The 26,215-nt window shown below is 37.6% G+C and overlaps 1 protein-coding gene across 1 annotated transcript; it reads left to right on the plus strand.

The window, feature by feature from the left end:
• The first annotated feature begins 32 nt into the window (after window positions 1–32).
• mtbp (MDM2 binding protein) lies at window positions 33–26,120 on the plus strand. Its single transcript, XM_081388126.1, has 23 exons — window positions 33–241; window positions 366–446; window positions 536–609; window positions 991–1,133; window positions 1,319–1,377; window positions 1,510–1,651; window positions 1,784–1,898; window positions 5,132–5,254; window positions 7,430–7,524; window positions 8,367–8,433; window positions 8,629–8,746; window positions 8,953–9,123; window positions 11,726–11,839; window positions 12,433–12,585; window positions 13,886–13,973; window positions 14,201–14,359; window positions 15,435–15,530; window positions 15,640–15,891; window positions 19,537–19,732; window positions 24,489–24,602; window positions 25,599–25,664; window positions 25,830–25,899; window positions 26,000–26,120. The coding sequence occupies exons 1-22, from the start codon at window positions 178–180 to the stop codon at window positions 25,866–25,868; spliced, it is 2,529 nt and encodes an 842-aa protein (XP_081244252.1). The 5' UTR covers window positions 33–177; the 3' UTR covers window positions 25,869–25,899; window positions 26,000–26,120.
• Window positions 26,121–26,215: the final 95 nt, after the last annotated feature.

The raw sequence follows: 26,215 nt of genomic DNA on the forward strand, positions 1-26,215 counted from the left end.
TGTTATTTATAAGCGTGTTTTAATCTGTTCCTACCGACTGTATTTTGTGGTAGCACGCGCGTCATCTTGAAACGTCCGTGTTGATTGTGAACGCGCGTAAATTTGTTTTTGTGCTGAAGTCTGTCTCGTTCTGTAACAAGTCAGCATTATCTTACATGAACACAGCAGCATACAGCTATGGACAGATACGTGCTAGTTGTATTAATCAATCTAGAACCGAAGAGAGATTGCTCTTTCAACGGTAAGAGGCTTTAATGGTGATAAAATAATGTAATGTAACGTTATCGGAACTAACGTTGCGTCCTTTTCAAAAGCTCAGCTTTGACTATCTGTTGCTGTTTTGACACGTATTGATTTTATTGTAGGTGTTGATGAAACAAAAAAAGTGTTTGATAACCTTACAAGTATTTCTGGCTCGAGTTCAAAACGAGTTCCTCTATTTCCAGGTAGGTTTATTAATTATAATCTAATTTGCCACTCAATTTTCAGCCGTTTAGTGTGAAGTTTGACTTTGTGTTTGTTTAAATCTATTTAGCCTGCTCTCTGAGTGGTAGTCCTGCTCCACAGAGATGGTACTTTGCCATTCAAGCCAGTTATGGTACAACACAGGTAATTAACATATGCAAATTTGACTCTTTCACATTAGATTGATTACAAGTCTTATACATTGGTTGGGACAAACTAGATTACAAAGTGATAATTTAGTAGTGTATAGTGTAGTATAGTATTTTCAAACTGGGGTCCGGGGAACCCCAGGGGGCTGCAAGGGGATCCATGGAAATGTTCAGAGAAAAGTTGTGTAAAAATGAATGGATTTAAATAAGTTAGTTTTCTTAGTTAGTTTTCTTTATACATTAAAATACATCATTTAAAATGGGGTCTCTTGCATAAGGATGATCATATTTGTTTGTCCATGGCATCTAATAGATTGAAAACCCCTGGTATAGTGCATCTGATCATCCGCACATGCTCTTTACTGTGTATTTCCAGTGGTGCAGCTCAGAGTGGGAGGAACTGTGTTCCCAGCGCAGTGACAGTGAGGAATCAGAGCCGTCTGCCCTAGACCGTTGTGTAGCTGCCCTTCAGGAGCAAGAGGAACAGAGTGTGCTCACAGAGAACCCGTCCCATGCAGAGTGAGAGTTCTGATTGATACTGTCGCCCCATAATTTCTCAAACAACCTTATAGGACCAAAGAATCAACCATGTTTCACTAATCATTTGATACCAATCATGAGCTGTTTATCTACATTCGCTTTCCTTGATGCCTTATTTTAATCTCTTTGTTTTTTATTTCAATGATGATTGACTAACATGGTAGACTCTTTGAAGAGGCTGCTGAAGGACTTCATCAATTAACAGACAAACTTCCTCATCCAGGTATTATTTTTTTTTAACATTAAATGGTTTATAAAGGCATTATACATTTTTGGCATGATGTTACACCATAGCTGTGCTTTTGGAGAGTACTAAGTTTTATTGTATTGATGTAATGTTTGTTCTTGATGGCAGGGAAGTCTTTGCTGGATGTTATTGTGCTATGTGTTGGCGAGGAGGCGGGGTTAAAGGATATGTTGCCTGTGATTGGCTCTTTGAAGCACATGAGGGCGTGGCACTCTGCACAGATGACCATGGTCACTGAACATAGTGCAGGGTAAAATCTAATACTCTTCAGTAATATTCTTCATCACTGTTGTTTTCTTTTAGAAATAATAGGCCTGTACTCTATATGTATGAGTTTTCTTGTGTATAATGTCTCTGTTTTTCTTGTTTCTGCACTGTAAAGGTGGCAGAAAGCAGCCATGTACTTGGACGCCCGCTTATGTTCTCCATCAGTGATTGAAAGCTGTGTGGATGGGAGGGAGATCTGGAGAGGTGGACTTCACATTAGAGAGAAAAAGGTAGTTTACTAGTATTGTCACGATACTGGAGTTTCTAACTTTGATACGATATCTTGAAAAATATCAATATTCTATATCATTTTCGATACTATGGGCCGTATGGGGAAAACTGTCATATCTACTGTCATAAAGATTATCTCATAATCTTTTGATAATTTGGGTAATTTTGTTGCAATAGCTTTAACACAGAACAGGATGGCTTTAATTGAAACTTTAAATTTACAAAAAAAGACAAGTAAAGAGTCAGTAATACAATAAGAACAAATTAGCATATTGCAAACGATAGCACAAAGTAAGACAATAGAATAAAAAAACTAATGAAATAAACAGCTTTAGATTTTTCAGGGTGGTTTTAACAGTAGTATTCGGATTAGAAATACTACAGAAAAAAAAGTAATCAAATGTAAAATAACACTTGATATTCTTATTTGTAAAAAATAAATACAGATCATTGCTTACAATTAAAGTTACAATTGAAACTTATTCAGTCAAGAGCAAAGAGTGACTTTTTTTCTCTATGATTAACATGACAGACAGCAGAAGGAATATTAGGCTACTGTCACTTTAAGAGCATATGCACGGATCCAATACACTGTTACACAACATGTTTTCTTTCTCAACTGTTTACGTTCCTAAACTGACTGTTTTTGCCTGAATACTTGCCTAGACGGCATTTTGACATTCATTTTGTGTGTATTTGACCGTTTAAGCAATATAAGCCACACAAAATAATTAAATTTGGTACTGTTTGAGACTGTCTGAGCTATATCGATATGTATTGAAATATCAATATTTTTGACAACACTACTTTATACTGTTGTACAAATTCTTAGTCCTGTGGTGCCCAAACTTTTGCCTACTAAATACGATACTACTACAACTTCTCTTTCTGTTTGTGATGTTAAAGGAGAACTCGGCAACTCTAGCGAACTCTAGTCACTTCTTCGCTGATTTTTCCTTTTGTTGTCGCATGTTTTCCCCACGAGCTCCCCCTACAGCTGTGGGGGGGTGTATATTTCACAACACGGTTGTAAAAAACTCACTTGCGGCGGCTTCCTCCCCCTCTCTACCGCTGCTCATGTGCGTTTGTTTTGATCGGAGCAAGCCAACTGAATCGTGTGGAGCTATGTCTACCGAGGTGGGTAATCTGGTAATACATTATACATGCGTGTGTGTTTATGTCGAATTGCCGTAAAGCAATTCATGTTTCGTGCTCGTTCTCGTTCTCATTCTCGCTTCTCACGAGACTTCCAATTTCTATCTTGCCGGGACGGTAGTCCCCAAGTTGCAAGGTTGGTTTTCCGCCTGGGAACGCTGGGGGAAGCGAGGAAAGTCACCAATATCACCAGAACAGGTTGTTTAACCATCCAAATGGTTTCTAGACAGTTTTATTAAGTTAAAAAAGTTACCAAGTTCTCCTTTAAGTCTCTAAGTGGCGTCTTAACATGTTCAGCTACATGCTGTCAGAAGCTAATATTTTGAGGCACACAACACACTGTGGTCTCTCTTCATTACCCAGTAATGTACTGGTGAAACCAAAGGCGAGATATGCCTCGTGATATTTCCTTGTCTTGAGACTATCCACACTGGACATGAAAAAGCGAACATTGAAAATCCATTTGTCCTTTTTGTCAGTTGCGTGAATGCTTGGAATATGTAAAAAATAGAACTGTTTACTGTCAATTTTGTCATGTTGCGCCGCATATACAGTGTAGACAGCATCACTAATTATAATGGATTCTATTTGCCTTTATCGTGCCGCTCACATTTAGTGTAGACATGTTGTTTTGGTAGTTGTGACCTTTGAAGTAGATTCATCGTCTGGTTTACATTTACCTGGCACTAGCAGTCCTTTCACAAACTTGTCCATGCTTAGTGCAGAAGCAGCATGCATCATTCATTAATATGGCTCCCTGCAATACTCAATTCTGATTCTTCAGTTGTGCCATCTAGTGGTCTGTTATTGCATGACAACAACCACTGCAACTGATTACAGCCTTCTCAAGCAGGTATTGTGAGTAAATTTGAGGTAATAAAATGTAAAATTTATGATGTGCATGTAGCTACATAATTAGTGGGATGATTTCGCAGTGGGGTATCACCCTGAAGAGGTTTCTTTTTCGTTTTAAGCTGTATATAAAATGAAGTGATTCATGAGGTCAAAACTGAAGTGTGTAATTTCTGTGCCACTTTAGTCATCAGATGGAATTGCAATAATATTGTTTTATTAAATCTGAAATAAAATATGAATATTAGATTAGATTAGAAATAAAATGAGTTGAAGGTGAAGTAATAAAAATACTAAACTAAAACTGCTATTAAAATAATTTAAAGTTAAATGGAAATATAAAAAAATAATAAAAATGCACGTAACATTATTCAAACTTAAACTAAAATGAAAATATAAAAGTAAAAACTAATTCAAAATATGATAAATACTATAAAGTATATATGTACTTTTAAAATAACTGTTTTTAATTTAGAAATCTACCTACTAACTACCTTATCATAATTGTCTGAAAATGATCCTGGTATGGAAGAAATTTTAACTAAAGAAAAATACACAGGCCACCTTTAATGAACAGAACCAAAGAGCTGCTGCAAAATTCCTTCAGTCCAGCAGAGGGCAAACACTTACAAGAAATAGTCTGTGAGAGAACAGAAACTCCTACTGATTTCTGAAACTATAAAGACAAAGATGGAAAGACTTAGTAAGTGTGGCCGATGTAAAGAAAACATTTTGATTCAGGGAAATTCTGAGCAGGGAAATTTTGCCTCTAAGCGGGAAGAGAGCTGCTATACAGCAGAGTGTGTGCTTTGGTCAAGGAAAGACATCAGGACCAGTAAATATCTGAGGCTCTGGTTCTATTGGGCCAGCCTGAAGTGAATTATAGACTTTAATACAGGAAATGAACCTAATTCTGTACAAAGATCATTCATGTTCAGGGTTTTGAGTTTGGATTTCCAGTTCATTTCATTTGGATTGTGGCTGCTGGCTGCTCACACTCTGAGAATAACTAAAATCTCCATTAGCTCATGTTTTTGCGTTTTCTTTGACTGAAGTATGTGAAGAACTTGTCAATTTCAAGAAAGTGCTTGAGCAAAAATTAGTTTCTGTCACTCTTGTGTTGTAGAAACAGGACAAGTATTGCTGTGAAGTATTGCCTCTTCTGAGTGACACTTGTAAGCCTCTCTTCATCTAATTCTAAATTGCTTTGTTGTGTTATTCTTAGTTTGTCTCAGAGCTGAAGTTTGAGGGTTTCTGTCTGAGAGCTATGAGGAGAAATCACTGGAGTGATGCGCTGTATCCTCACACAGACCCGCAATGCCACACTGATCATAAACTTCAGCATGAGGTGAGCAGCTTCATTTTAGTCCAGATTTGAACGGATTCATACAATTACTCAGTTTTGTGTGTTTTCAGAATGCTTAAAATGTTTGTATTTGACACTAATTCAGAATTCTGTTCCAGTCTTGACTCTTGTTCGTAATATTTCATAATTCCACTATACCCACCAAACAATGCTAAAATGTAGGGACAGCGTGCTGGGCCTCTATTAGCCCAGTTGTCACTATGTTCATTGATAACATACATGATTTTTCTGTTTTGTCTTTGAAAACATTAGTTTATCTATGATGTATTGCATATTGTTGTGACCTATGCTGAGGTTGTTAAAATTGTGAACATTTATTAAAGTCTTAGAAACATCAGTAAGAATATTGTATCAAATGTCATGAATAACAAGCAAAAGAAGTTTGGGAATAGAAAGGAATAATGTCAAACAAATAAAACATACTGTTTGTAAACCACATTTTTGACTCTACAGGTGGCACATTTCGAGTCAGTACCACCCATACACGTTTTTCCACTGTGGGAAATGGGAGTGAGCTCTCATATGAAGCTTTTAATATTTAATATCAAACAGTCCTAGTGAAGATTGTTTCACAGGATGACTGAAATTATCCAGTGCATTTGTGGCCCTGTGAAAGAGTCACTCTAAAGTTTTATGTTTGCTGTTTCCTGCTCTCTCTCTCTGCATCTCTTGCACTCTGGTTCTGTCATAAAAGTGAGAGTGTGGAATGTAATCGTAATGTGTTTTCCACTCTAGACTAATCGCAGTGGCATTAGTGGGGACTTCAGCTCCTCCAACGGAGCCGATTGCACCCCACAGTCTGTTTACACAGGGCTCGTGCTGTACATTCACTGCTTCTATGATGATTACTACCATTAACGTTTTTATTTTGCGCCTGCAGAACTTATGAGCTTTATTATTGTTATTGGCACCGCAATCAATGTGATAATGCTGCTCTCCCCTGTATCATAGTGAGTAAGACATTACCTCCCATCTGCCACCACAACCGTACGTCTGATGAGAGATGACAGCACTGAGCTGTTCCAGTAACTGCAAGCATTAATACTGTAATGTAAATCAGAAGGGTGGAAATAACACTTCCTAAACCTCTTCTTTTTTATAACAGAAACCGAAAAATAGATGATCCCACTGATGGGTGGGCGGTATGACCAAATTCTGTAATTTGACATCGCGGTAACAGTATATGCAGTGGACATATAAAAGGTCACAAGTTACTTTTTAATTGTCCTTAAATATACAGAATATCAAACCAAATGGCATCTGCAATCAGAATGATTTGTTCATCAAAAGTGAATAGTTGTATTTTCATATGCATAATGTTTCTTCCTCGCTCCTACATTGTAAATAACGTAAAGCAGTCCTGGCCATGTCAAATATATCCCCCATGGTAGACCTTTTTAACTTGCTCATAATTGTTAACATGATGTTATCATCACCTTCCTTTCCTTTTAATCTCATAACTCTTAAGGGATTTGGAATAGTATTTTTAAGACTACTTAAAATGTAGCTTTGAACTAATTTCACCATGTTGCGTCGTGCTTGTCTTTTTTGGGGGCCCAGAACTACTGAATAATGGAGCAGATCTCTTCAGATTGACTTTCTCTTTCTTTGCTCGGCTTCTCTTGTATGGAAGCTGAAAGAGCTGATAAAGAGTTAGACATGTTGCCAACTCCTCTCAGCCTCTCATTTTCCAGCCCAAAAGCCCTGGTTTAGTCCTGCATGAGCACAAAGCTGATCTTGTTTCAACACTCAGGGGCACAAGCACCCAGCGGCCCCAAAACAGCTTTAACTGTTACTCCCCTAATGGCAAATAAACCGTAAAGAGCCGTTTTTGTTTCTTCTCATTTGCCAGCTGCTGTCACAGCCAGTAACACTTTAATCTGTTGGTCACACAACCCTTTGCTTGGTTGAAACTGCTTGGTCATCTAATATTTTTTTCCTTTCTTTCTGCTTTTCCTTTGTTTTGAATAATGCATTACTGATCTGACAATCTACAATCCCTAGCACATGCCGGTGTATAATGTTTTTTTATTCATTCATTTCTTTTTTAAAAACTGTGACTCTGCTGCAGCTTCCAAAGACACAAAATTATAATTTCTCTCTGAACATAAATATTTTACAACTCTAAGTTGCATTTCTGGTTTTTGTGTGTTTTAGGTATTTCAGTGTTACCAGCCTTTGTTGGAACTGATTCAGCTGGTCAGAGTCAAAGATCTCCCGATTCTCCTCCATTCCAGCACAGAGTTTGAACTGTATCTTTCCCAAAAGACCAAAGGCTCCAAAAGTGTCAATTTTAGTGCATTTTATCCATAAGCCTTGCAGTCAGTTGGAGGATGCAAAGATGGCTGACACTCCTTAAAAGTATCTCTTACCAATACACATCTCTAACTGAAAAAAAAAAAAATAAATGTTATATATATATATATGAATACACAAATCATATATATATATAGGGAATACCTAAAGTATTCTCGTATGCGAAAATGAACTAATCAGAATGAATATCATTTATCTAAAAAATGCATCTGAAAAATACGTCATTAATTTGCCTCTCTGTTTAAATAACCAATGATATTTATTTATTAGAGGTGGTTCCTGTATATGGTACTGCATGATTTATTCCAATGAATGCTTTATTGAAAATAATTTGAAAAATGAATGATGCGTAATAATCTGTTTCACATTATGCAATCTTTATTCATCTTTAAATAAAATCTTTATTAATTGTTAACCTTTCATATGTAAGGGCTTAGTATACTTACAGTATATATAATTTATTCAGAAAGGATGCAATTGATCAAAAGGGACAGTAAAGACATTTGTAATGTTACGAAAGATTTCTATTTCAGATAATTGCTGTTCTTTTCAACTTTCAATGAAAGAACCCTGAAATAAAATGCACCATGGTTTCCACAAAAATATCATGCAGCACAGCCGTTTTCAAAATTGATAATAAGAAATTAGCCCTTTACTAACTGCACCAAGCTTCTCTCAATGTCACGCAGTTGAGATGGCATGTTCCTCATGACTGTTTACTGTAAACTGCACTGTCATTTTCCTCTGTATTGTTTCACACCTTGACGTGCTTCCACAGTGGATTGGCTTCCAAATCTGTCAAAGCTAAGCTACTCTTGGACCAGCTGTGCACATTGCGAGGAGAGGTAGGCCATCTCCAACACTATTATCACCAATTATTGTCTTTAGGCCAGATATATACTCTCCCCGATTGAGATGTAGCCAAAGCTGTCAAAGTCCTTTGAGACTGATGGTCGGATATTGATAACTTGCAACCAACAACATATTTCCCATAGCTGGAACACTGGGGGGACAATGATAAGAAGTGTCTCCTGTTGCAGGTGGGAGCTTTGTTTTCTCTGTCCTGTGTGATAAGCACTGAGACTTTCCCAGCAGCCTCCCAGCTCAGCTCCTGTAAATGGAGAGACTTCATGTCCAAACGTCCCAAGGACTTACCTGGTATGAGCAATGTTTAATAAAAACAGCCTTACACTTTGTTCTTAAGGATCTTAATATGTATAATTGTACCATGCACATGTGAATGTGCCGCCCAGCACTCGCATCACACGCTGTTAAATATATATATGCTGACATTTATATGCTGCAGTTGCCTACTTTTATTCCTGTGTATTTGCTAGTGTGCTATTAACTCTTCATCCTTCCAGTGCCTAATGTGGAGGTAAAAGGTGAGAGAGGCCACTACCTCTTCTTGGTACAGGGGGCGGAGTCAGGAGGCTGCACAGCTCGAATGATACACACGGCCAATCAGATCAATGGAGCCGCTGCCCTGGCAACACTCAATGCCCTCATCAGGGAAAAAGTTCCGCCTTCCTCAGGTATGATCACCAATCTTTTAAATGCACAGCCGATGTCAGAATGAATATGCACAAATGCAATAGTACGCCTTTGAGCATAGTTATAAATCAACGTGTACTCTTGATTGAGAAAACTAATATGGTTCTTCTAAAGTAAGTTGGACCCCTTGGCATTCAAGAACTGCATTTATTAGAGTCAAATTAAACCCCATACAACAGTCTCATCTATCACAGCAGCAGCTGAGGCCACCTGGACGACACTATGACACAGAGGAGACATTATGCTCCACTAAGACCAGAACTGCAATGTTCATAAATGTAAAACACATTACTTTTTCTCATTAGGATGATTTCTGAAAACACTGGATTGAAAAGAACACAGCCACAGATTTATTGTCTTGTTTTCCATATAAACACAAATAAACCACCATGTTTCTGTCAAAAACTGCAGTTTGGTATACAAGGCTTCAGACCTATCAAGTCCATATTTTATTTGATAGAGCAAACGAGGGCATTTAGTTCCATTCAAATTTCCAAGTAAACAAACTCATATTTGGTATGCCTTTCTCCTCCTAAAAGCTTTTTGCCACTTTCCCTTTTTGCAGTATAATGAAATTTGAACACTCAAACACATGGTTATTTCATGTAAAGTATCATTCTTGCACTGTCCGTGTCTTCTCATTGATTAACATCTATTTGTAACTCATGTAATCAGGTGGTTTGTGGTTCACTACTACTCTTAAAAGCTCTTGGTACAGCGAGAATGGCTGTATTTAAGCCCACCGCTGGAGACCTTTGTGGGGTAAATTACTGCTCTCGAGATCAGAGAATGCGTGGGTTTGCTCAGAACCTCCTGTGGAGCTCAGAAACTTGTGCCAGATCCATAATTCAACCTGGCTTGATAACTAAAGACCACAGACTTTGGGCAAGAGGTTGTTTTGAAGAAAAAAAAAATTGGACAAAAAAGGGACGTTCAGCTCATACAGGAGCTTTTCTGAGAAAGTGCATTGTGATGAGCACTCCAGGAAACCCCTCAGGTGTGTGTGCCGCAAGCCAGTCAGATTAAAATAGCATCAGTGCTTTTTTGGTGGTAATTTTTAGGTCTTGGTTCCATAAATTTAACAAGGTAAGGTATTAAGCATCTAAATTTAACAAAGTATTAAGCATCTTAGATAGTGGAGCGAGATAATCGTTCCGTTTATGATACAAGCGTGAAAATTGGCAAGAGCAGTCTCCATGGGTCACTTGACAAGAAAATTGTCCGAGCTACTTGAAATTTCAAGATTTTTCCTTTTTCAAGATGTCCGACACCTTAGTGGAGCAGTTAAGTGATATAGTGGTTTATTTTTCCATCTTGAAAAATGGACGCCATCTTGAAATTTCAAGTGGCTCGGACAATTTTCTTGTCAAGTGACCCATGGAGACTGCTCATGCCAATTTTCACGCTTGTATCATAAACTGAACGATTCTGTCAAACATAAGCACTTAGCCGCTCCACTAAGAGTGCCAATAAAAGTGTTACAATTTAACCAACAATTTACCACTTTACAAATTGTATGTTTAAAAAATGAGCTAATACATAATTTGCATGCTTTTAAGTCGGAAATGTTATTTTCAGGTCTATACTTGAAAAGTGTGTTCAAATCTAGTTTGAGCCATTTTTTACACTTATGTTTAAACTATGCTTTTAATTCTGGAAAAAAAGTGCTTAATCCACTAATTCAGAACTATGTGTAATCCACTAATGCATAGCCATTATACAAAGTCAAAGCCATTAAATCAATTGAAGAGTTTATGCTGGTAATTCTTATATTTCATATAAGTATTTATTCAAATATGCATCTCAATTTAAGTAATAACATGGTAATAACACAGTAACTTTAAAAAAGCTCTAAATAGTTGCGCATTCACATGTTGCTAAGACATTATTAATCAAATACAAAGTTGTTTTAATTTATGAATGTTTTATAAGCTTAAGTTCCACTTGGTCAAAACTGACCCGGGAATGCAAAAGGTATATGAAGATTGTGAATTCAGTGGGGTTAATTAAACGTAGTCTGAATTGTTCTAAAGAACAAGTACCATTTGAAATAAATCAGTCTGCAGTTCTCCACAACATCTGTGTCCTAATCTGGTATGACAGAACGCAACAAGAAATAAAAAGATTTTTGATTGTGATGAGTGACAGTAGCATTACCCACAGTGAATGTACATTTAAACATCAAATATCTTTTGATTAGCTGTGATTGTGTCAGGCCTTACAGCAGTTTTGTGTCCAGTGTGGACATGCAAATGCTTGTTACTGGGAACTTGAATGGTTATGAAAGATGAGTTTAAAAGTTTGTGTTTTTAAAGATTAGCATGGCTTACTTCAATTTTAGCTCATGAAGAAGTGTCAATAGTGAAAGTACAGTGAAAATAGATAATGGCTCTTCTAAATAGTACACATGTAAGAGTATTTACATAACCAAAACAAATCCTCTAAGAAAGAATAGCAACATTTCAGTAATTGGACATTTTGGACAAGCTTCTCTCCTGGTTCTTTGCTGTAGACATGATTAACACCTCTCTCGACTCAATCTTCTGCGTTGTCAGACTCTTATTCCCTCTTCTTTCTCCACAGGGAGCAGCACTGCTGACTGGCTACGGTCCCTGCCGTATATCCGGGGAGAGCAGCTCTTGCAGAGGGAGAGAAAGCTGGCCAAGGTGCAGACCCTGGTCCTCAAGGAATGCTGCCGTAAGTGTTTCCCAGGCAACGGAAACCTTTCACCAGGACCTCCAAGTATTCACACGCTGTTCTGCAGTCACCCCAGAGCAGCACATAGCTAATCATATTCCTCTGGTCACACATTCTCAGTCTCACCTGTGCACCTTTTGAAAATTAGGAACTCTTTTGAGCGGTAAACAATAGAGCCTTTGTCAGAATCTCGACACCTGCTGTGTTAACATAGGTTTATGACGCATGATAGGCTGTGATTGATAGAATAATTTTGGTATGTCAGAGCTTTGTTATTAGGCTTGTAGCCAAAAAATTCAAGCCAGTTTCAAAGGCTGTATCAAATAACTAACTCCTTTTCTATGTAGACCCTTCATACAGAGTAAATATATGGGACAATTTGTTAGTGGGTTTATGTGAAAACTACCCTTGAGATGCCACAATGTGTGACCATAAGCAATTGTACTCTTTAATAAGGCACTTAAGTTGCTCCAGTGGGAATGTTATTGTAGTAATTGATTTGTAAGTTATCACAACAAAATGAAAGACTGAATGGACAGAATGTTAGTATGATTACTGAGAGACATTTAATGATGGACCTCATCTGTGGCTAGGGCGACGAGAGGACGTCCAGAAGCCTGCCACCATTCCTGTAAATGAATTGAAGGCTTTGCTGAGTCTGGCCAGAGAGCAGTACCTTCAGATGCACGACGCCACACTGCCCAGAGCCTCGAAACACAACCTAAACACATCTTCTAATAAAAGTGGTGAGGGGTACTTTCATACACAGCAGTTTACTTTAGGGATGCATGATTTATAATCATTTTTATGGACCATGGTGGAAAAATATTTGTTATATTGTGAACAGTGATTGGTATGATGTATAATATTGTAAATTAATCATATTTAATATTTAATACATAAAACTCCAATACAGACCAGTGCTTGTTGACAGGTTTTCATTACCCAGATTTTATATTACATCAAACATTTGTTCATTGTTCAAAAGTTAACAAAATGCGTAAAAGCTAAACATCCTAAAATTATTATTGACTGCATTATTTTTAATTTTATTTTTAAATGATTTACATGCCACAGGCTAAACTGGACAAAAATGCTTTTTTATTGGGTAAACGAAAGAAGTGTGACTGACTAAAGGTGTGTCGCACTCGCATCACATTTGTTCAGCAAAATTGTCGCAAGTGAAATCCAGTAATTTCAATATGAATCCATGCAATTGGAAATATTTTCAAGGGCGAAATATTTGCCTGCGCTGCTTGGTTTGAGAATTCTGTGTGAGCTGTGCTCCGACCCTGATTTAAGGGATTGTTCACCCAAAAATGAAAATTCTGTCATCATTTACTCTCCTTCAAGTTGTTCCAAACCTGTATGACTTTCTTTCTTCTGATATATTCAGATATTTTGAAGAAAGTCGGTAACCAAACGACTGATGGACCCCATTGACTTCCATAGTAGGAAAAAAAATACTATGGATGTCAATGGGGACCAGCAACTGTTTAATTACCAACCTTCTTTAAAATATCTTCTTTTGTGTTTAGCAGAAGAAAGGAAATCATACAGGTTTGGAACAACTTGAGGGATAGTAAATGATGACAGAATTATCATTTTTGGGTGAATTATCCCTTTAAAGGTACCTGAACAAGCTAGTCAAGGTCTACAGAGTTACAGGTAGGTGAGTTTGATCAGGGTTTGAGCTAAACTCTGCAGGGCAGCTGCCCTCCATGGCCAGATTTGAGGAACCCTGCTCTACACTATTGACAATAGACAATGGACCTTTTTTTTGCCTGTGATTTTTGTTAATGTGACTGCACAGTGCACATGTAAACCAAATATCAACAGCAGGTAAATATGCAGCAAAATATCACAGAGTTTAATTTGAGACACCTTTGTGCCTTTGATGTCAAAAGATATAGGAGGCCCTTATATTATTTGCATACTTGGTTTAACACAGTGTTCTTTTTAAGATTAAAATAATGAAAGTTAACGACATTAACTTTTATTTACTTCACTTGTTGCTCTTTCTATCCATTACATGTTCTTCCAAAGATGTGAAACAATCTTCTCACACAGAATGGCCTGAGAGGAGCGTCCTGCAAAACTACGAGAACATACTGAGAGTCCGACAAAGGTCCAGGTAAACCATATCATCTTGTCTTGTACCATATCACATTAAATGAAAACTCAGAATAATGTTTGTTCACTACGTTATCATTTCTGGAGCCCTGGCTTATTGTCTCTGTTGAGGGCTTATTGAATCTCAAAACAATGTATCGGATGAGGAAATAGCTTGTGCGTTTGTTCAGTGGTTGGAAAAGTACATTTGTGTTTAGTTGGATGAATACATTTCAGTGTCGTCCACAGGTGCAGACTGTTCAGTAGTGGTTCCTCTGAGAGTCTGATGGGGCCTAAAGATAGCCAGAGGGGAAGTTCTACACTGCTGGATGCCAGAGAATTGCTCAAACACTTCACTGCTGATGGACTGCCTAGCGGAGAGCTACAGCCACTGCCAGTGCTTAGAGGGTTGGTCATACACACAGTTTCTGACATGATATCTCTTAATGACTTTTCCCCCCTAGCTTATTAAAACTGCAATTTATGTCCATCAAAACAAGCAGGGAGCATGTGTGCGCATTGTGGAAAGTTTTAAAACATCATTCAAGTTTCTTTATTTTCAGCTTGCACTGCTCTTGAAGGGAAAGTTCACCCAAAAATGAAAGTATTTTATTTACTCACTCTTACGGTTTCAACCCACGACTTTCTTCTGTGGAACACAGTACGTGAATATTTAAAGAATATTCTGTCCACCCCTTTCCATATATTAAAAATGAATGTGGCCTTTCAAGTTCCAAAATGACAACAACAAAAAAAGCAGTGTAAAAGTTTAGAAAAATTGGGCACTATACAGTATTACATATAGCATTGTGTGAGGAACAGACCCATATGCAACAATAAATCCAGCCCTCCATATATATATAAATCCATATTAAAGATCTACAGAAGGGAAGATTTTCAGCAAATGCTGTATATACACACTCACTCTCTCTCTCTCTCTCTCTCTCTCTCTCTCTCTCTCTCTCTCTCTCTCTCTCTCTCTCTCTCTCTCTCTCTCTCTCTCTCTCTCTCTCTCTCTCTCTCTCTCTCTCTCTCTCTCTCTCTCTCTCTCTCTCTCATCAAACAAGCAGTGACACTTGTATTGTAATAAGTTATGAAATAATTCAAACACAAAAAAACTAAATAAATAAATCAGAATTTATATGGACAAATCAATAGACATTACTTAAAACTGTTTAATTCATGCTTTAAAGTGTAGTTAAATACAACAGTTAAATAGTAAATAAATAAATAATTTTATGCATGTTTTAAATTGTATTTAAAAAAAAAATGTCATGCGTTTGGAACGGAGGTTATGTACTAGACCACAATACCAAAGATAATGAAGTCTTATTATTTTTTTTTATTTTTTTTTTAATAGATTGTGAAGGTTTCCCACATAACTGGCAATCTCAATCACACAATCTCTAGAAATGTTCCTATGTATTTAAATTCCTGAACTGAATGTCTCTGAATGTGGTTTGTGTTTTTGTTGTTTGTGCAGCGAACATGCATTTCAGTTGTCTCCTGACCTCACACCTAGAAAGGTTACTACGCTCCCGTTCTCAAAGGCCGCCAGATCTCACTACCACGGAATAGAGTAAGCGTGCATGTGTGTGTGCGCGTCTACATAAAAACCGATCCGATATAAAATATATCCTCCTTATTTTCTCCTCCATCTTCTCAAGTATTCTCTGGTTGTGTTTCAGGTTCTGTCTGGATGAGTGTAAGGGTCTTGAGCGAGACCGTGGCTTTGTGAAGCTGCAGTCTCGTCTAATAAGATATGAGACTCAGAGTACATGCTGTAAGGAGCCCTGCCCTGTGCCATTCACCCTCAGCCCTGCACCCTCCCCAGCTGTGCTGTCTGAACCGGGCAGTGTACCTGACGGTGAAACTCTGCACAGCGAGCCGTCCCGCCTCAAACGCCGCTCCCGCGAATCAGACCTCCAGCAACACAAGAGGTTAGAACACTGTATGCATAATAATGGTGAAGGGTCATCTCATGTCTTTTTGTCATGTATGAGTGGTCTTCCTTTTATATATATTTTTTGCATCAGGTAACATTTCCTTTTTAAATTTAGAAAATTCTGTCATCATTTACTCACCCTCATGTCATTCCAAACCCGTAAGACTTTCGTTCATCTTTGAAGCACAAATTACGATATTTTAATGACATTTTAGAGATTTCTGTCCCTCCATTGACAGTCTAAGCAACTACCACTTTGATGCTTCAAAAAGTTCATAAAGAGAATGTAAAACTAATCCATATGAATTGAGCGGTTTAGTTAACATTTTCAGAAGAGAAAATGATAAACAGATTGAATTTACATATATTCACATATAGACATTCATCAACGCACACATCAGATATGGTAAACGGAAGCTCAAGCGTGTTCGCTTGACGTCGCAGAACCAACGAGGTTCATTTTTGTTTTGTTTTGTTTTTTGTTCATTTTAGAAGATTGCATCATCTAGAGACCCTCATGGTAAAAAGTTGTCAAAAGAATTTTGATTGGTGATTGATTCAAAATGTTCGAAGTAGGCAGGGCCACTTTCGCTAAAATGGCTATAACTCTTGAATGCAGTGAGATATTTTCACCAAACTCGTTTGACTCATGTACAAGCTCATTCTGTGGTCACTGGTCACACAAAAAATCTGTGGCAATTCACCACTTGGTGGTGCTATAATATGAAAAAAACAAAAACAGCTATAACTATGCAACTTTTAGTCCAATTGGCTTGAAAATTGGCATGCAGTGTCTTTGTCCAAGTTGCCATGATGATTTATGAGGACATTCGTTTATTGTGAAAAACATGGCTGCCATTGGCCAATTAAGTTTGAGCACCTATTAGACCAGGTTAATAGAGGCCGATCGAAATAAAACTCGCTGGGCCTGTTTGACTCGTGTCCCTAGAGGTCTGTGCAAAGTTTAAAAGAAAGCGGCCACCGGGTGGAACTATCACGTTTTACACCCTATATATCACACAAATGCACAATATTCATATCATATTTTGAATCTCCTTTTTCTTAATGACTTTTCTTCAAGAACCACTGCTGTCAAACAAATCATTCGTTAAATGTTTGAGATTTGATAAAACAACTTTTTCAAACTCCCCGTTGGCCATTTGTCCGATATTCTCGAAACTTGACATGCATCTCGACACCCTCATGGCAAAAAGTTTTCAAACGAATACTTATCTATTAAACCGTTTAGCAGATACAGAAAAATAAATGCTTAAAAACATTTTTTAACATTTAAATGTATGGTGCGCTTGTATTTTATGTTTATATAATTACTTTACAAAAAAAACATGTGAAATGCTTACAGATATTAAAAGATTTTCAGAATTATATATCCCAATAAAAGTGAAAACATTTTTGTGTGTGTGTGCGTGCGTGCGTGCGTGCGTGCGTGTAAGCCTGCTTAATGAAGTTAACATGGAGAATGTGTCTTACTTTAGTAGTAGAGATTACTGGTGGTAAGCACTTTTAAAATGAAAGTGAGCCAATGAGTTGTCCTCTGCTGCCACATAACTGGCTATGTTAATTTTGTCATTCTACTCACTAATATTGTTCTTTTAACAGGTTTTGCTTTTGCATTCATTTTTAGACATTCACAGAATCACATTTTGTCAATATTTATCACTTAATTTTTCCTTTGGCATCAGGTTTGACAATTGATAAAGTTTTATGATTAATGTGAAACCTGAAAATGATGTAGGCCTAATACAGAGGAGACTTGCAGTAAGCATTTTGCTACCTATCATTAAAATACCTATATCTACAACAAAATGTGTGTGCATGTGCATGATATAGTGTGTGTTAAGTAGTTTTGTTGAACCCTTTCATTTATGTGTGTGTTTTAGCGTATTCTCCATCATGGAGCCCTACATTTCGGGTCACAGCATAGAGGGCATAAAGGTCTTAAAACGCTTGAACCCAACTAATTGCTGCTTGCAGCTTTATTTTTTCTATGCTTTGTTGCATTGTAATATAAAACCTGTAGCTGTAGTTTGCCTTTTTTTTATATATATATATATATATATATATATATATATATATATATATATATATATATATATATATATATATATATATATATATATATATATATATATATATATATATATATATATATATATATATATATATATATATATATATATATTTATTTATTTATATTTATTTATTATACATATTTATTTAATTATATGATTTAAACTAAATATGCTGGAAAGGATGAAACGTTGACATTCATTACAGCGCTGCTCAGTAATTTTCATTCATTGCTCATTTCACACTTTGACAAAGCCATCAAGCGACAGTCTATATTCAATTTCGCTTTAAGTTGACACATGATGCAGTCAAATGCATGTAAAGTGGTGGGACAGGGGGCAGAGGAAGGCAACGATGAGAGCTGGGAGAACTAGAATGAGCCACACAGGAGAATCAATATCTGACGTCTTCAGAAAATTAGAGTAACTAGAACTATTTTGACTGTCTAAATGAATGGCACACTGGTGTGTAATGATGACTTGACTTTTGTAAAGATCGACAAACAGAATATCATTAAAACAGCCTGTCCTTGAAACACCCTCATTTCTGATGCAGGACATCTAATGATAGGCAAATTTATGTTTTTTTTTTCTATAGATATTGTGATAATCGTGTACATGTGGGGTATATATATATATATATATTTGTTTGTCCACATGTACACATTTGTCGATCTTTACATAAGTCAAGCCATCGTTACACACCACTTCACACCAGTATGCCATTCATTTAGACAGTCAAAATAATGTTTCTCTAGTTACTTTAATTTTCTGAAGACGTCAGATATTGATTCTCCTGTGTGGCTCATTCTAGTTCTCCCAGCTCTCATCATTGCCTTCCTCTGCCCCCTGTCCCACCACTTTACATGCATTTGACTGCATCATACGTCACTCACAACGAAATTGAATATAGACTGTCGCTTGATGGCTTTGTCAAAGTGTGAAATGAGCAATGAATGAAAATCACTGAGCAGCGCTGTAATGAATGTCAAAGTCTCATCTTTTCCAGCATTTTTAGTTTAAATCACAAAGGACCTCTCTAAATGTGCTTCAAATATGGCAGTGATCAAACGTCTAATGTTTGGCCTTCTTTGTCACCGCAGAAGCCCAGCGTGCATTAGATGATGTGTTGTCAGGACATGAGGTTATTGACTTTTTCTAAATGCTGACCCACTGAACTCCAGGGACCACATTAATTTTAAGGCCTATCATCATCTCAGACTTTGCTCCGCTCTGAAATTACCCCAGCGGTGTCACATCATTGGGAGCTAAACGCAGGAGCCAGGAAATTTATGTTTAAGGCTGATGCTCCTGGAACAGAGTTTTTTATTAAACCGGCTTAGAATGAGAGTGCTAGAGCTGAGATCTCCAGAAGAAAAAGAGGTAGAAGTGTGTGCTCCAGTGCTTGAGTAGATCCTCACATCAAGTCATTTTGATTCAAGATTTGATGTTAACAAGAAAGTGAGATTGAGGGATTGATGATCTCAGAGAAGCAATATTTTACACAATCCACCTCATCCCCATTAAAAATCCCTTTCTGCCGCTCGTAGGTTCTGTAAATCCGAGAGCTCTGAATCTCTGGGCGCAGGTGGCACTCACCCTGCAGTGGGGGCTCTACGGCAGCAGGCGGCCCACTCGCGCTCCAGCTCGGGTCTGGCCAGACGCTCTGCTTCTGTAGCCGACCCCGCACCCAGTCAAAAACCCAGCCAGACCCAGACAGAGTCCCGCTCCCAGAAACACAACAGGGTAAGTGCTAATTACCAGATCAAAGAGAATTTTCATACCTTCATATTTTCTGCTGAGATTTGGGGTAAAATCTAGGCCTACATTAGCAGTGCATTAGTATGCACTATATTGGTACCATTTTGTTTATCATGTGAGATTAGGTCATTAGAGATAGGTTAGAGTTTTAGATTAGATATTGGTTATAAATAGGTCAATATTGGGTATTTAATTGTCCATGCTTATTTTTATATTTGGATGACCTTTTGATGTCATCTAATGCTCACTTAAAATTTATCTTTAAAAGAAAGAATTGAATAACTATTAAATGTCATTTTTTTTAGCAAATCTCTAAATCAGGGCTATTCAATTAGTTTCATTCGAGGGCCGCATTATTAAATCGAAAAGTTGAGGTGGGCCGGTGGGTTGGTTTGGGGGTTTATCTTATTTATTGAAACATAAGAGTTTCAATAAATAAGCTAAAGTAACCCTAAAGAAGTGTGGTATTTACTTGGAAATGTGGTACCCAACAGTATGCAAATATATAAAACCATAATAAATAAAAACTTGATAATTTACAGCTGTGTACAACTATTTTCCTTGGAACAAATAAATTATTTATACAAACTTATAGCTGTTGGTGAGAAATAATAATTATTTTATTTATAATAGTTATGCTTAAATGAAAATATTCTGACAGTGAGACTTGTTAACCACAGGCTCCCACTGTATAAAAAATGCCTAAACACAAGTTAAAAACTATACGCACCTTTACAAAGAAACTGACATAATTTCATAACAAGCATTAAACATATATTCCTCTACCTACCTAATAAAACTAATGCAATATAAATCACTATATTTACTATTAAACTATATAATATTATAGTATATATTTACTATATTTATTTATTACTACATAGTATTCAATATAAATATTGCACATTTCTGCCCAACCATGGTAAATTACTACAGTAAATGTTGTAAATGTCTGTAAGGGTGATTAGGGGATTAAAAGTCTTCTAATTTCGTTCATGCCACAATGTTTCTCCTGCTTTCCTCATCAGTCTTGTTGGGAATGTTGAGGCTGTTTCATCCGATTGAATACTAATTAAATCATCGAGTGATTTGTGGTTTGTAACAGAAATGTTTCTGTCGAACTGAAACGCTTCCACTGGTTGTTGCAACGCTGTTTAAATATTAGTGTGTCCGGGACCGGGAGTAAACGCAACTCCGCGCTGGGCCGTGTTTAAACAACTAGTGAAACAACTGAAAACATCGCTATTTGTTGTAACATACTGAACGAGAAACCGCTTCAGATGATTCAGTGACGGAGCGGTCCGAATGAATCCGAATAGTTTTAGACCGTTATGCAAGCGCGTTTAGAAAGAATCGAACCAAAAGAATGATTCATTCACGAATGATTGGTAGCCTATCGCTGGTTCAGTCGACATAAATTCGGGACACATATAATAACTGCTGAAATATTCACACGTAAAACGTTTCTCAGGTCAATCGGAGCGAAAAGAGGAGGAGGGAGGTTGGTGCCGTCGGGCCGCATGGAGATGATTGGCGGGCCGCATGTGGCCCGCGGGCCGCCAATTGAATAGCCCTGCTCTAAATGAATAGAGTCAATCTCTATCAATAAATGAACAATCTCCAATAATGACTGACTGACTGACTGTGCATTATCCTGCTTATAACCTTACAATTTAACAAATAAATATGTGGGCATGAAATATTGATTCAGGTCAGTGACGTGCGGTCTGGGTAGGCAAACTAGGCACTGCCTACCCTGCCAAAATTCAAAAATAAAATGGTTTATTAAATAATAAACTTGTATTTGTATTTTTACTGTTTATTCTTGTGATTTATATATGCAATATGTGTGTTATTCCAATTATTTAGACGTTATGATGACAAATGTAGCAGTTACGCATAATCAAATAAAAAACAAATCGTAGAATAAGCAGTGCTTTTACTGTCCATTCATTGCAGACGGCAAGCGAAAAACCCATGTTGCGCATGCGCACTTCGATCCTGTATTCTTTAACATGTACGTCAAAAAGCACATCTCTGCTGTGCCTTTGGACGTAAATATGGTATGCCCGTAACATCTCCGTAACATATCAGACATGGACCAATTAAAATCAAGATATTACTGGACATTTGCGCAGCTAACGTGATTAACGTTACACACCACAGATAGCCTACATGCCTAATCCCTGCGGCAAATTCAAAGCCAAAATGACAGCACCAGAGTTAAAAGGCTGTCATCAGAGAGTTAAATGTTTTAAATTGAGAGCCAGAGACCGTGCAAACTGAAGGCCCGTAAAGATGAGTTTTACAAAGCTGTGATCGACGTCTTCATGAGGAAATGGCGGCGGATGAATTTGATGTAGGCTACAAATAATCTACCGATTGGTGAGTCAAAAACTATTTTGGGCTTAATATTGAATTGATAAATATGGTTGAATTAATGCAAGCCATTTGACTTCATATTCAATTGAGCGGTGTGTGATTTTACTTTTACTTTTGGCCGCTGTGCAACAATAAGGATTAATGGTTGCATTCTAATGCTGAAGTGGAGTGGACATAAACTACTGTTACTCGCGGTGTGTGCCTGTGCCGCTCTTGTGTGTGTGCGACGTGCGTGTGTGTGTGTGTGTGTGTGTGAGAGAGAGAGAGAGAGAGAGAGAGAGAGAGAGAGAGAGAATACACGCGATATACATCCTGATTTGTACATTTCTTGATATGCCGCGCTTGTGCGTAATGTTTACTGGTATTATTAGCCTTTAAACAATAAATCAGGTAATATTTCATAACTCAGTGCCTAGCCTCTTTAAGACATCACCGCACGTCACTGATTCAGGTGCTAAGAGAGACATAAAACTAGTACAGCTACAGTGAGGAAAATAAGTATTTGAACACCCTGCTATTTTGCAAGTTCTCCCACTTGGAAATCATGGAGGGGTCTGAAATTATCATCGTAGTTGCATGTCCACTGTGAGAGACATAATCTAAAAAAAAAAATCCAGAAATCACAATATATGATTTTTTAACTATTTATTTGTATAATACAGCTGCAAATAAGTATTTGAACACCTGTCTATCAGCTAGAATTCTGACCCTCAAAGACCTGTTAGTCTGCCTTTAAAATGTCCACCTCCACTCCATTTATTATCCTAAATTAGATGCACCTATTTGAGGTCGTTAGCTGCATAAAGACACCTGTCCACCCCATACAATCAGTAAGAATCCAACTACTAACATGGCCAAGACCAAAGAGCTGTCCAAAAACACTAGAGACAAAATTGTACACCTCCACAAGGCTGGAAAGGGCTACGGGGAAATTGCCAAGCAGCTTGGTGAAAAAAGATCCACTGTTGGAGCAATCATTAGAAAATGGAAGAAGCTAAACATGACTGTCAATCTCCCTCGGACTGGGGCTCCATGCAAGATCTCACCTCGTGGGGTCTCAATGATCCTAAGAAAGGTGAGAAATCAGCCCAGAACTACACGTGAGGAGCTGGGACCACCGTTTCCAAGGTTACTGTTGGTAATACACTAAGACGTCATGGTTTGAAATCATGCATGGCACGGAAGGTTCCCCTGCTTAAACCAGCACATGTCAAGGCCCATATTAAGTTTGCCAAAGACCATTTGGATGATCCAGAGGAGTCATGGGAGAAAGTCATGTGGTCAGATGAGACCAAAATAGAACTTTTTGGTCATAATTCCACGAAACGTGTTTGGAGGAAAAAGAATGATGTGTACCATCCCAAGAGCACCATCCCTACTGTGAAGCATGGGGGTGGTAGCATCATGCTTTGGGGGTGTTTTTCTGCACATGGGACAGGGCGACTGCACTGTATTAAGGAGAGGATGACCGGGGCCATGTATTGCGAGATTTTGGGGAACAACCTCCTTCCCTCAGTTAGAGCATTGAAGATGGGTCGAGGCTGGGTCTTCCAACATGACAATGACCCGAAGCACACAGCCAGGATAACCAAGGAGTGGCTCTGTAAGAAGCATATCAAGGTTCTGGCATGGCCTAGCCAGTCTCCAGACCTAAACCCAATAGAGAATCTTTGGAGGGAGCTCAAACTCCGTGTTTCTCAGCGACAGCCCAGAAACCTGACTGATCTAGAGAAGATCTGTGTGGAGGAGTGGGCCAAAATCCCTCCTGCAGTGTGTGCAAACCTACTGAAAAACTACAGGAAACGTTTGACCTCTGTAATTGCAAACAAAGGCTACTGTACCAAATATTAACATTGATTTTCTCAGGTGTTCAAATACTTATTTGCAACTGTATCATACAAATAAATAGTTAAAAAATCATACATTGTGATTTCTGGATTTTTTTTTTTTAGATTATGTCTCTCACAGTGGACATGCACCTACGATGACAATTTCAGACCCCTCCATGATTTCCAAGTGGGAGAACTTGCAAAATAGCAGGGTGTTCAAATACTTATTTTCCTCACTGTATGTAGGAAATTGGTTGCCAGGGCAGGGGCAATGGTGAAATATGCAGTTTAAGGATCATTATACCAAAATATCTGCCCACTAAATGCTGCAGTTTGACCAGTTAGAATCAAGTATTCCAGAGAGCCAAGTGATAAACCAAAATAGCTCTCAACCCATTTAAAACCTTAAACCTTCTTATTCAGTGAATTCACTACTACAGTCATCAGCAAATGTCAGGGCTTTATGTGAGGTCTGTGAGTGCTATAGATACGTGATTGTGCATCGTTCTCATCCGGTGTTTCTGCTTCAGATGCTGAGGGAGGTGGTTGCTAAGACGCTCGATAAACACGGGATCAGCAGCGAGCACAAGTGCTTTGAAGCCTGCAGTCAAAGACTGTTTGACATATCAAAGTTTTATCTGAAGGTGGGTACGAATCGCTGCCTCTTCCCCCCTCGCACCCTGCTGTCCTGCCTTTAGGACATCTTTGAAGCTCTCAAAATATGCTGTGTAAACGCTGCCGATTGATGTTATCTACATCATTTATCCATGACAGGGGAGCAAAAACTTAGTTCAAGAAAAACTTGTTTCAATTCGCTTTGTTCCTAAAGCATTTGGTATGGGGGAAAAAAAAAATCTGTTTTATAGCACTTGACTATTATTCCCTGGAGTTATTCAAGGTTTTTTCGTGCACAAAAATCATTCAAAATTTGCTCAATTTATACAGGCTGGCTTGCTACTGTACCTTTAAGACCTTAGTATAACAATGGCCTTTATGATAGGCTAACCTGCACTTATTAGCGTCTTAGTGTTGTTCATCAGGACAGGTCAAATCGCTGAAAACTGAATAGACATTGATGTACTGTGTAAACATCACATCAGTGGCTATAAGTGCTCATGGTTGTGACTGTTATAATCAAAAGTTTTTAAACAATCCATTTTTGACTTTTGTTTCAGTAAATGTTCTTAGTAGAATGAGGGAGCTTTATATGAATACCTATTTAAATATATTTTAGAATGCAATTTATTCTATGTCTTCAGTGTTAAATGATCCTTCAGAAATCATTATAATATGCTGATTTGGTGAGACATCAGAAACACTTAATGTTGAAAAAGGTTCTTAATATTTTTGTGGAAACCTTGATATACTTTCTTTTCAGGATTCTACGATGAATGGAAAGAAAATAATTTATTAGAAATAGGTCATTTTTGTAACCATGTAAATGTCTTTCTTTACTGTTACTTTTGATTCATTTAATGCATACTTGAATTAAAGTATTTTCTTTCAAACAAAAATCTCACTGACTTGAATTTTGAACGGCGCATGCATGCATAAATGAAATAAATCATTAGCAAAGCTTAGCTTCCACAGTGTTCTTCGTTAAGCCGTTATGCCTCAGCAACCTGTTTGTTTTGCAACAGGATCTGAAAACCTCACGTGGCCTTCACGAGGAAATGAAGAAAGCAGCCAGTAACAATGTCAAACAGGTAAAGCACACACTTCAGTTTGAGATGCCTGGCACACCTGAGTTGTTGAACATGACAGTTTACAACTGTTATTTTATTTTATTTTGAGTGATTTGATTTTGTAAGATGCCTTCAAAATTGCTATAATGTCATAGATTTCCACGCACACACTTTTCTCATCCACAGGTGATTGATTGGGTTGTGGAGAAATCTTCTAAAAGATGAACAGAAGAATTTTCAGCCAGAAATGTTGAAGGTAAACCTGCAGCAGGATGTCATGATCAGAACAACATGATGCTACAAAAATTGTATAAGCTTGTAGAAAAGAGCTTCTAATGCTATATAACCTCTCACAGCATCAATCATGGAAATGTTCCTGACAGGCCCTGGAGGCATGTACATAATTATGTTTCTGTTGTTTTTTACGTATTCGTGATAATCATTGATTTTAATGTATTAAAAAGTTATTTTATTTGCTTTTACATGGTTTTCACTAGAAAAGAAATGTCGTGAACTCTGTCTGACAAACAACAGCCAAATATGGCTGCATGTTTTCCGAGAAACCCTGTTTT

Source organism: Scardinius erythrophthalmus (assembly GCF_964197995.2).
Source record: "Scardinius erythrophthalmus genome assembly, chromosome: 16".
Classification (NCBI taxonomy): Eukaryota; Metazoa; Chordata; class Actinopteri; order Cypriniformes; family Leuciscidae; genus Scardinius; species Scardinius erythrophthalmus.

Excerpts from the sequence above, each read along its gene's own strand:
- mtbp (XM_081388126.1), top strand. The coding sequence starts at position 178 with ATGGACAGATACGTGCTAGTTGTATTAATCAATCTAGAACCGAAGAGA. Across the intron at positions 19,733-24,488 it reads GCTCCCAGAAACACAACAGG|ATGCTGAGGGAGGTGGTTGC; the intron begins GTAAGTGCTAAT and ends TTTCTGCTTCAG. Across the intron at positions 24,603-25,598 it reads TATCAAAGTTTTATCTGAAG|GATCTGAAAACCTCACGTGG; the intron begins GTGGGTACGAAT and ends GTTTTGCAACAG.